A 12,146-nucleotide genomic window follows, 5' to 3' on the forward strand; every position below is an offset into this window, starting at 1 on the left:
TGTTAAGGCAATTTGAACTTCAGTCTAACAACTAGATTTGTTGGCTCAGTAGATTTACTGCCTCTTGATTTTCTTGATAAATTCCATGTGAAACCCAATACCAGCTACCCTGACAACATCTTTATCAACTTGAAAAGGGTCTTACTGTTTTGGGTCAAAGGAAGAAAGACTTGATTAAAACCTGAGAAGAGCTGGATACCAGTTAAAATTAAGGACGTGCACTAAGTTTACAAATGCATAAAGGGTAACTCTGTCCTTATATTTAAAAGTAGCATATTACCTCTGCATACCCTTGAACCTTCTTAGAGGACCATTGTGTCATCATTTAAAATAAGTTTCTGAAATGAAAGAGGAATACTATTTTAGCGCTGATGGCACAACATGCCCCGTACTTAGGAAAACGGAAGTTCCCTACTTATCATGCAACTACTGTGATTAATTTTAGTGTAGTCGCAAAGGTTGAAAGTCTGTAATTTGGTGATAAACGTATCAAACAAAAAGTTAAAAGGGCAGCAAAGTCGCAAGCTACAGATTACATGGTAGTTAAGAAATAATAAATGCTGAATGGAAAATAAATTGATTTCCTGGGGTTAATAGTATGTCAGATTTGTAGGCCTAAAAAGCTTCTTTACTTTTTTCAACTAGTTTCTAGAAAATTTCTCAGGAATCAAGTATGAACCCCCAGACTGCTTGCAGACAGGTCATGCTTTTCCATCAGGGTTTTCTATTGAATTAATTCATCCCATCCCCACCCCATCAAGAAGAGTTACTGACTTTATAGTAACTGTGGTGCTTCACATGGATGTTCTTCATGTGCTTATGTTTGTAAGCACAGGATCTTGGGATCAGCCTGTGATAGGGCCTAGCCTGTGAAGCTGGCCAGCCATGACACCCCCTAGTGGTGCCACTTATCTTGTTTGCCCACAACTGGGGAGACTGCCCCCAGCGACCAAGGTGAGTTTTGGGGTACTTTACCTGGTCCTGCTCATCATTAGGATTAGTTCCCTGCTCTGGGCAGGACAGCTCACTTGAGCTCTGACCTCTCTGGGACAGTCTCTTCCCAGGGCTCTGATCCCTCTGGAACAAGCTTTGGGACTGGCCCTAATCATAGCTCTGTAAACCCTAATGGCTTTAAGGGCACTAATTGTGGCCTCTAGCCATCCTTATAGCCATGCCTATGCCTAGTAGGTGTCAGTACAATTACTTTCACAGGGTCTCCTTAGCCCCATACCATCTCTTGTGCTCTGGCTCTCTGGCCCTGTACATTATCAGACCGATTTGTCCTTGACTCTTGTAGATTTGCTATCGCCAGCCTCTAACTGATTAGTTTTAGCCCCCATGCTGCCCACCATACCCCAGACCCTTGCAGACCCTAGCCTTTGAATTACTGGGCTTCAGCCTATGCAGCCCACTGGGTCCCAGACCCTTGCAGAGCTCTATGCTGACCTCACCCTTTACAACAAAGAGTGCCTCCCAAGTACCCCACTGGTAGCCTCTACTGCCCTGCAACTACAACCAAAAAACTCAGGTGTCTTGAATCTCTAGGTCCCAGCAATCTCAAGTTCACTGCCTACTGACTCTCTTTAGCTTCCCCAGTTGACTGAGTTCCCATCCCTAACCTGAACTCTGAAAAAGTCTTCTCTCTCCATATCACAGGGCTAGATTGCTCTCTAGTATGCTGGGGCTCCACCTGTTCCAGTCACATGCCCTCTAGACCCAGCGGTTTCTGCTTAGCCCATTACTTAGCCTCCTTTTGTGTAGCAGTCATCTCAGCTGTCCTTCATCTTTTCCTTAGCTACCTGTCTGCTTGGAGCACTGCTCCTGTAGCTTATTGTATGGCATCCTACCCCAGATAGCTGTGTGCAGTGCTTTTCCTTATCTTCTGCACTGCTTACCTATGCAGCTGGCCCTTGCTCAGCTGTCTGCACCCCATTACAGCCCTCTAATGCTGCCCTCTTTCTCCCAGCAGCAGGGGTTAGGGGACAGCTGTATCTGTTGGACCTGCCTGCATTTCTTCTTACATCCCCTCTCTGCAAAGATATAGGAGAGGGTGCTGTCCCAAGTACTTCTCAGTTCCATTGTTAAACTAAAATCCTAACAAAGGATGGACTCCAAAGAAGGAGAAATGAACAGAAGAGTGTGTAATCCACAAAGAAAAATCATAACCAACAGTCTCACTTACCAGTCTTTTTCCTTTGAGTATTCATACATGTAGATCTTACTGACAGTTTCCAGACAGATGGGAGGAAATTCTGAGGAGTCCTAGCTAGAGAGAGATTGCATAACTGAATTTGGCATCTAACCATGTCCACAAATAGCACTGTTACAGTGTGGACTGACTTCTATGTAGCTGTCTTCCAAATGCCAGCATGGAGATATGCTATAGGCATGCTGAAGTTGTTTGGGCTTTAATACACTTAGATGTGATACCCAAAGGAAGGAGCAGGCTTGCCAATCATAGTACACCTTAATGAACCCTATGATCCACTTAGTTAATCTGAACAGAAAGGTCTTGGCTTTTCAATATTATCCTATGAGCCACAGAGAATCAAGCAATTCTTGAAGCATTTCACTGTTTATGTGACAGTGTCCTGTTTAGGTTAGAGTATAGAAGAGTGTCATTGAGATATCTGGGATATGCAAATTGGCTTCTCCTGGGTTTGAATGGCCTTTGAGAAAGAAAAAAAGGAAAATAAATAAATTGGTTCAGCAAGAAATCAGATACTACTACAGAAAGGAATTTGGGATGAGGTCTTAGATCTCTTTGTTGTGCTGATGGCTACCAGAAAGAAAGGCCTGAAGGAGATGACAGAAGAAACTTTTTGGGTATATGAAAGAAAGCTCCATTGGCCTGCCTGAGCCACTCAGAGTACTCAAGAGGGAGCATGTTCTTGAACTAGGAAGAAAAAATGAGCAAAACATTTAGAAATGTAATAACGGGGGATGTGAAAACTCTATATATGCTTGTACAGGTAAAAGGTAAAATACAAATCTCACAGATAGATAACTGAGCTAAGCATGCTCATCTGAGATGGAGAATGTACCCCAAAATCTAAGGGAAAGGAGCTTCCAAAGAGTCAAAGTCAAGCTCTTTCACTTCATCCTGTAGCAGAGGGCACTTGTTGTTTTGGTGGCTGGCAGATATATGAGAAAGCCAGAATATATAGGATCTTGTATGATGGATTGGTAGCGAGATCTCAGCCAGCCTTAAAGAAGATGCAGTTGAAATCAGAGATATACACTGCCTTGTTTTCTCTTTTGAGGAAGATTCTTTGTCATTGGATTTTTGGAGGTCTGAGATTAACTTTGTGATAAATAAGAACTCCTATAGAAAAAAAATCCTTGGGAGACCTAGTGTCCAAAATTTCTCCTGTGAAGGAGGAGTTGTATACAAATTTTATACCTTTTACACACACACACCACACATCTTGACCTCCAAGAGTTAAATCAAAGGTGCTGTTAAGATAGAAACCAATAGGCCACATAGCAATGGAAAAAAAAGATAGCAGGGGGCATATAGCTTTAAAGAAGTTAGCAATAGCTGGGCATTGACTGGAAAGTAGCTATATACATTGCTAAAATTTATTCTTCACAAAGCTGAGCTGAGAATCAAGAACACCTGTAGAGATTCCTTTATGCCTGCAAAATGGAGTCAGAGTTATATTCTTTCTCCTCATAAAGTCTTTGTGAAGAGGGTCTCTGAAGAGGAGGGGATAAAGGGGCAGGGATTGTATAGCGGTACCCTCAATGACTGTGGCCATGTGTACACAAGATGCTGACTGCACAGTATCCTGACACAACTGCACAGTAGTGGCACGTGATAGAAACTGTGATGCAATGCTACTGCATAGTAGTTTCAGTAAACACTGCACAGTTAGTGTCTCGTGTAGATGCAGTCTGTCTCTAGGATGCACTGGACTAAAGTGAATCCAGCCCATGTTGCTGAAAAGCAGGAAAAGAAGTTGACAAAAAGAGGAAGAGAACGGTTTAGTTATGGCTGTCAGAAGCCTTTCAACACGACAGTGAAACTTCCTGTTCCAAGAAAGTAGGGTGGGTAGTGCCAGAACTACCACAAAAATGTTGACCCGTTCCAGTCTGTGGGTTGGATACAGTCTGAGGATGGAGCAATGTTGGGACTAAGAGCAAAGCAAATAGTAATTTTCTGGGTTGCTTTTAGGAATCCTGGGACAGCTCCCAGAGGGAAGTCAGTATCTGTGCTTCCATATCAATGGCACTAATTTCAAGGAAAAAAATCTCAGCTCACTGGTGCTTTTGAATGAATGGGACTTCTATTACTGTTGCCTTCTGTGATTTGATAGAATAGTCATAGATTGTTGTTAGGCAAGGGGCACGCAAACAGCATCCTGCAAAGTAAAGAGCTGGGCTTTGAAGCAGGAGCAAAATGTAGTAGACCTGAAACTTGAAACACAGATAGAAACTATGGCTCCCCCACAAAACAGATTCTGGATGTCCATCAGAAATGACCATCAACACTTTCCAAGACAGAGAAAGCTTTAAGCTCACTATTTTGGCTGTGTCAAGAGGTGGGTGAAAAGCACCCTCCTGTCAAAAACCTAGTCATTAGCTGGGACAGGGAAATGATGGCTCTCAATAGAGCAGACAATAAAAAACTAGACCTAAAAATATCTAGAAACTAAATCTATAACATTGCTACATTGTTTAGTTTTTGAGGTGATGTGTCACAAGCAGGGATCCGAGTTTTCCATTCGCCATGGAAAAACATGGTAAAACCTGGATTTTCTCATTTTAAGAAGAAAAACCCGGATTTTCTCTTTTTAAGGAGAAAATGTGGGAAATGGCGGGTTTTCCTTTGTAGGCTGGCAGAGTTCTAGCCTGCCAGGGGCTGGAGGGAGTGGGAGAAGGGTGATCAGGCACAGGGCACCACATGCATGTGCATGTACACACATACAAGTGACAGCCAGGCAGCTTGGAGAGCTGCTCCCTGCAGCTCCCCACAGGTAAGTCTGGGGGATGGGAATTGAGGCCCCCATAGTGAAGAGGGGACTTGGGCAGGGCTGAGGCTGGGGGACCAGCAGGAGATGGGGGTGGGGAGTGAGGGGCACCAGTGGGGCTGGGGAGGCTGTGGCTTGGGAGTGAGGGGCACTGGCAGGGTCAGGGGGCTGATGGGGGGGAGTGAAGGGCACCAGCAGGGGTGAGGGGAGGTGACTTGGTAGTGAGGGGCAATTGCATGGGCAGGGCTACAACATGTCAGGGCTGCTCAGCATCACAAAGCACTTGGCGGGACAGCCACAGTTGAACCTGTGTCTTGGTGAGCAAAGGGGGCATGGGCAGTTCAGATTTTTCATGATAAAAAACCCAAAGTTAAATGCCAAAATTGATGTACATTTAGAATTATTTTATTATAGTGACTGAGGCACTGGTTGGCTTGTAAACTGCTTTAAAATTGTAAATATATCAATAAAACATTGTGTTCAACTGATACCTATATATAAAATAGCATTTAATTTTAATAATGGAAAAATGCAGATTTGGGTTTTTCAAGGCAGAGATTTTGCTTTTTGTTTTCCCCTCTAATCAGAGATGTTGCCATTTTTAAACTGAGAAAACCAGGATCCCTGGTCATGAGGAAGCCCATAGACACCACAGAGCTAGAACTCACTGTTACAAATAAGATGCAGAGGTGGTTGGGCTGTGATGCTCTGTATATTTTTGGATGGCGTACAGAATTTGCAGTAATAGATTTTTTTTTAAACTTGATCCTATTTAAGATACTGTTTATATCATGGTAGTAGCCATGGCATTTTTCCCTCTTGGACATGCCGGTATTTGAAGCTTAAAAACTACACTGACGGCAGTCTTTAGCTGACCTTGCTGAATGCAAACTAAAGATACAAACCCGTTGATAGAGAGTTATTAATTCTAAGAAGCCTATTGCTTCTGTCCTTTTCTCCAGACTATAGTACATGATCTCTGAAAATCGAAGTTGACAGAGCAGCCAACCATTTTTTTACATCTATGGGGGGTGGGGGCGGAAAGGGCGTGACAGTTAAACTAATTCTAGACTTGATGCCTATTATTTTACAATGTTTTGAAATATGAGTAGCTATTTGTGGAATTTATATAGAATTACACAACAGTCATGTACAAAAATAGCTATACCTTTTATATTCATTGTTCAGTTTTGACTTTTCACACTGAGCCAGGAAGAACTTGTTGAGTCTCATATTTATTGATTTAACTGAGGTGTTTTGAGCATTGGTTTTGAATATAAGGCACTGAATATTTTTGGTTTTATTATTTGGGCATCATATTTGACTTTTTTTTAGTACGCGATCTCATTAAAATGAGTCACGCGCAGCACCAAAATAATTGTATTCTGACAGTCTGCTAAACTAATGTATTCATCATGAAAAAACGTCATGATGTTGCATGGGACTCGTCATTGCATATTGGTGCAACATAGTAACTTACAGCACACTTATTTTGTGGAATTACATCAATGAGCTGGATATACACCATTGGCTGTTTACTGCCAGCTACAGGAAAGTGAAGAAAAGTTCCTCTCTCCCCTATGGAGAGGGAAACAACCAATTCATTAGTCTGCTTAACGTTCTCCATACAATCTCTTGTGGGGAATGCTCCAGTTTGTCTTTCTGGTCTCACTTCTGAGAGGTTCAGAACATTTGCAACTCCCATTAACTTCTATGAGAACTGCAGGTGGTTAGCTGCCCTGAGGACTGGAACTTTTGGGAGCAAGCAAATGCTCACCCTGGATCCCTCAATCTAATGGAGATCACATGCAGACTGAGAGTCATATGTTAAAAATAAAAAGTCTTACCATATCCGCTCTACATTGCTTCCAAATGTATAGTACAAAACAGAAACATTTTGCTAGGAGACCTCTTATTTTCCTTTGACTGACTGGGTTTGGGAATATATGCCTAATTAACAAATCAAGACAATGTTTGCATACCAAAACAGAAGTTACTTACTTTCAACCCTAGCAAATACACTCACTGTCGCTGTATTTGGTGCTGTTAGTGAAAATTAGTACCCTTTTAGTCCCAATTCTTTTTCAGTCCATCTCCAATCCTCATTCTCTCTTACATTCTTTGCTGTACATTTGTTTTGTTTTATATATATTGGTAATATTTTTATGTTTATATTGGATGTTTTATGAATGGCAACTCTGATGCTGTCATACACTGGAAAATTCTAATAAAGACACTTAAGACTTCAACTAGACCCTCTCGCACTTATTTAACTTTCACAGACCATCTGAATTCTTAAGGAGGCAACCCAGTGAGATAAATACATCAACAGGTAAATTCCCACACATGGAGCCAGTAGTATCAACAAATTGCCTAGGAGATCAGGGTAGTTTCAATTCACCTGGTCATAATCTAAAATGCCACATTTAAGAGCAGATTGTGGTCTTCACTCTATGCTGATGAAACAAAGGGATCATACCTGACCCCTGACAGGTCAGCTGAAAATTACACTTCCAAAATTTCTTTGTTGGAGCTAAGCCAACAGAGCTCACTGCATGTGACCCTCCTGCAGAGCTGCAGGCAAACCAGGGGCTGAAGGTACTTCCAGCAGAGCAGGGCATTAGAGCACTGCAGAACACTATTATTGTTCCCACCTGCCCTTCAGGACTCTTCTAACCCACTTTGCTCTTCTTTGAGCATAAGAAACAGGAAAGTGCAAAGGCAACAGAGTCCTGAGCAAGCTTTTAGCTTAGTTGGACCAAACAATTGGTATTTCAGATGATGTTCTTAACCTATGCTAGTGGAGGAGCCAAGTGATGGAAGATCCTGGTCTTCAGGCTTTTAAAACTGAACCTTAGACATTACATTTATATAGTACTCTTAATTGGGAGGATCATGCAGACTATACAGTGAAGTGTAATTTTGTCTGGCCTGGAACTTGGGCCATTTTGCATCAGCAACACATACAAACATGAGGAAAAACTTTGTAAGTTGAGTACTGAGGGTTTGGAACAGGCTCCCCCTAGACCTGGTAGTCACCCACCCTGGCGATCATTAAAAAGTGTCTTGATGCCCATCTGACCCCAGTGGTTTTTCCTGCCCAAGTGCAAGCGGCCTGGACCCGGGGATCTGTAAAGTCCCTTACAGCCCCTAACAACTATGAAAAGAGTGTTAAAAACATACTCTGATAATAACAATCTGTCCCTATTAATGCATACTATATCAATGGTTCCAAAATGTCAAGGAACTTAAATTAGAAGAAAGTATTGTAAGCTACTGATTTAATATCTTCTTTTTTATCTTTTTTATGTTATACCTAAGGATCTACCAAGCTTGGTGGCTGCTGGCCAATTTGGTGGGCAGACTGTAGGGCTGACAGCCATTTTCATAGGCAAAGTGTGATGCCCCACCATTTGGTAAGTTGGTTTTTTTCCTCAGGGCACCTGTCAAAAATGCAGAGTTCTACCATGATTTTGGTAGGCCCCTAGTTAAATGGCTAGCAAGAAAGCATAACATACAAGTTACTATGGTAACTAATCTGGAAAATTCTACAATTAACAAAGAAAAATAAGGATTGTACATCTTCCATTTTAGCACAGATTTACCCAATCATCATTCATTTCATGCCAGACATAAGAGCATTATATTGAATTCTGCCACATTTTTGGCAAAACCCATATTGATTTCATTGAAGTTTGGGTTTCAGATGTGAGGTATGTCTACAACACAGACTATGGTGTAGTGCAGAAATACCTGCTAGCTTGCATATCAGAAGCAATCTAGCTTTGACAGCACAGGTCTTCAGGTGGGCAAATCTGTCCTGCTAAAAAAGTTTCATGCTATTGTGCCTGACTACTTCTAGTACCTGAGCTAGTGAAGTCAACTCTAAACTACACTACAATTTGATTAACACACAAGAAAATTACATTGCCCCATACATCTGACCCGTAATAACAACAAAAAAAGGATAAAACACTAAAGTCAATTTTGCTAAAAGAAATTTAATTGTAGGATATATATCCCTATTTTTTTCTGTGAAAATTAATTCTTAACTTTACCTTACTAAAGTAATAGTGACATTTAAAATGTCTTTGATGCAGCTTTGCTGTTGATATATTTCCAAATAATTCATATATTTATTCAATGCTTTATTTTTTCAGGTAAAAACAAAACAATTGTGGAATACACAGTACCCTGGGACTCGGATAATAACTTAAAATGATAAAAGTGAGGTTAAAAGGTAGTAATGATATCAAGTTGGCAGCTTTAAACCTATCTACAATTTGCTTCAGCTTTAAATCACTGCTGTTTCTTCAGAGCAATAACTGCATAGCATCTGGGGGATTTCACAGGATCAAATAGCTTCACCAGTCCAGACCAGGCAATGTTGTCCTGTAAAATGATATATGATTAAAGCACATTAAAATGTGTTTGACTTAAAAGCTAAAATATGGGAATTAATCCACATTTTAAAGCATAAAATGCAAAAAAAGAAAACGTAACTTTTATGCGAAGCAGGAAAAGCAGTTACTCACTGCTAAACTTACTGGCACCTTTGTTGTGAACTGACAAAAATTGGTATGAAAAATAAAACAATCTGTTGCTCATAGTCATTAAATTATTTCTTAGATGTTCTCATGTGAGAGTCTACCACCCTTTCTGGACACAGATCCCTTATTTATAATTATAAGCATAAATCTAAAGGGACAAATCCTTCTCATTTTATTGACATGAGTACTACTACCCACATGAACAAGGCACATTGGATATAGCCCTACCATTTCATATGGCTTCCATCATTTGTTTTTTTTTTCTTCTCTAGAAAAAGCACAGATTTGGAGTCTCCTCATGCCAGATTAAATATTACATTTAGAATAAGTAAATCAGTGTTAAATGCAGCAGGTCTGATCTCCTGTTTTGGAAATCAGACAGATCTCCATGTGATCTATTGCTAGTTGGCATTTGGGAAAAAATACATCATTATTTAAATATTTCAAAATTGCCTCTCTCTGTAAAAATACCAGTTAGAACAAAAGCAAACATTTATTACAACTCATTTGTTCCAAGTGCTCTGTGGAAGAGAATAAAGCAAAGATTTACTTATGATAAAATAGAGCTGTTAAAATGAAAGGTTTATAGTGGAAAAACGGAGCTGTTCAGATGAACGTGTTTAATATGAAAAATTTATTTTGACCATAGCCTATAATAGAAACTGAAAAGACACCACCATTTCTTTCTAACAAATTACTTTTGTGTAGAAAGTGTTTTACTACTGTAGCCTAAGTGTGATTGTTACTTCTGAGTTAATCAACCAAGTTCTTAGACTAGGAGGGTGAAATTCAAATGAAAGTTAATGTAGCAGGACCTTCTTTCTGTATACCAGGTTTAAATTTGGTCTCTTCAGATCTGCTATGTTACTTACATGCCTGTCAGTTGGTTATTTTCTTGGAAAAAGCTGATTTCATTTTATGTATTAGGTAGGTATAAAAATAACCCATGTACATTATTTACCTAATCCAAAGTCCAATGAAGTATGTGGAAATGCTCACTCTGAGATCAATGAACACTAGATGAGGCTATCCATTATTACTACTTGAAAACTATAATATGTATATAGGGAAATGTTTCTGTAGCACTTTCAGTACTTGTTTTAATGACTAAATTTCTCAGTGCATAGTATAGAAATGAGATCAGTAGTATTTTTTTTTTACTATCTGCTGACTAGTAATTACCATACAATTAAAAAAACATAAACTTTACAGTTGCAGTGTTGCTGAGAATAAAAACATCTGTTGGGCATATGTTTAGATAGAGATGGAATGAATACTTAAAACTTGTAAATATGATGAGAATAATAATTCTGCAATAGGGAGTCTGTTGCTCAGTGAATAATTTGGCTAACACAATCCCAGTTGACTAATACAGCCTTTAGGATTAATAAATTATAATGTGAACATACTTGCTCTTTGAGGTAGCAAAGACGATCCAGGAGTATCAACACTTCTATACAGGGAGCCAGAACAACTTTCAACTGAAAGAAAGATTAGACAATATTATACCTCTAGAAAGGTAGCCAATAGATTATTAAATGGCTACTCATTTCCCCAGAAATAATTTCTTAGAATAAGAATCATTTCCTCATAAATGAGTTGCACAACTGATAACTTCCCAATTCTTCCCCATCCATTGAACATCTTCAGAAAAATCAATCTAGTTAAGATCAAAAGCCTGTGCAAGATCAAGGAAACTATGCTGTTTGGTTGGCCTGAGGCATTAGTCAACAAGCAACTCATACAGGAGGCACAAAGCTTTAAAATGGGAAATAATGAACTTTAATAAAATGTATTTTTATTAAATAAGTGCATGGAGACCAATCTGGGTTCAAAGAGATTCTGATATTTCTTTCTTCACAATAAATCCCCCTTGAAAAGGACTCTTCCATGTGTTTGCTTTATTATTTTACTGACACCTAATATAGTTCTGGAATAGGATATGCTCAAAATGTGAGGTTTTTTTTTGTAGACAGCACATCACATTATACAACGGTCCACCCCCATGTAAAATTTAATAGGGCTCTATTCTAGATTTGCACACATATACAAAGTAATGTTTTTAATCCTTTGATTTTTATTTTTTATTTACCATATTAAATGCTTCCAGCTCGTTCATTCTAGGCTTGTATTTTTCATAGTAATCCATTATACGGCTGTCTGGGAGCTGCAACAGGAAAAAAAATGACAATTAAAGCCTTTTCTATTACTTAGTCCAACCAATTTCCAAAAATAAATTAGTTTTTCCTAATTAAAAGTGAAATTGAACTGTACTGATACTGTAAAATGAACTCTGAGTTTTGTTTCCAAATTACTACTTTTCTAAGGTTTAAACTAATCTTCAAAGCAGCAATTTTTTCTGGTCTCAATTACTTGTTCTACAGTTAACTTTAGCATTTCATACTAACATGAAATATTCAGATATATTAATTATTCAGGAGGCCGAAACCATTCTTAAATGAGCACCATACACTGAAGTGCAGGTGATATTCCCATTTTTTACAACAAGCCTTTCACATTAATCCTGTGAAGAAATACTAAAGGGCTTATAAAGGAGTCAACTAAAAGGAGGGCATATAGTGTGCATAGTAACAGAGCGAGGTGCCAAGACTCCGGGGTTTTA

The 12,146-nt window shown here is 39.4% G+C and overlaps 1 protein-coding gene across 2 annotated transcripts in view; it reads right to left on the reverse strand.

Moving 5' to 3' along the window:
* Positions 1–8,966: 8,966 nt before the first annotated feature.
* METTL25 (methyltransferase like 25) overlaps positions 8,967–12,146 on the reverse strand; it is an 83,715-nt gene continuing 80,535 nt past the window's right edge. The window contains exons 9-11 of one of the 2 annotated variants that reach the window (XM_025205557.1): positions 11,616–11,690; positions 10,933–11,004; positions 8,967–9,365 (exon numbers count right to left, since the gene is read on the reverse strand). In XM_025205557.1, the coding sequence (XP_025061342.1) occupies positions 9,273–9,365; positions 10,933–11,004; positions 11,616–11,690 (240 nt within the window). In that variant the 3' untranslated portion in view covers positions 8,967–9,272. Of the gene's footprint in view, positions 9,366–10,932; positions 11,005–11,615; positions 11,691–12,146 lie in introns of those variants that run through there. The other variant, XR_003094337.1, reaches the window with a different exon arrangement.

The sequence above is a fragment of the Alligator sinensis genome, unplaced genomic scaffold, assembly GCF_000455745.1.
Source record: "Alligator sinensis unplaced genomic scaffold, ASM45574v1 scaffold976_1, whole genome shotgun sequence".
NCBI lineage: Eukaryota > Metazoa > Chordata > Crocodylia > Alligatoridae > Alligator > Alligator sinensis.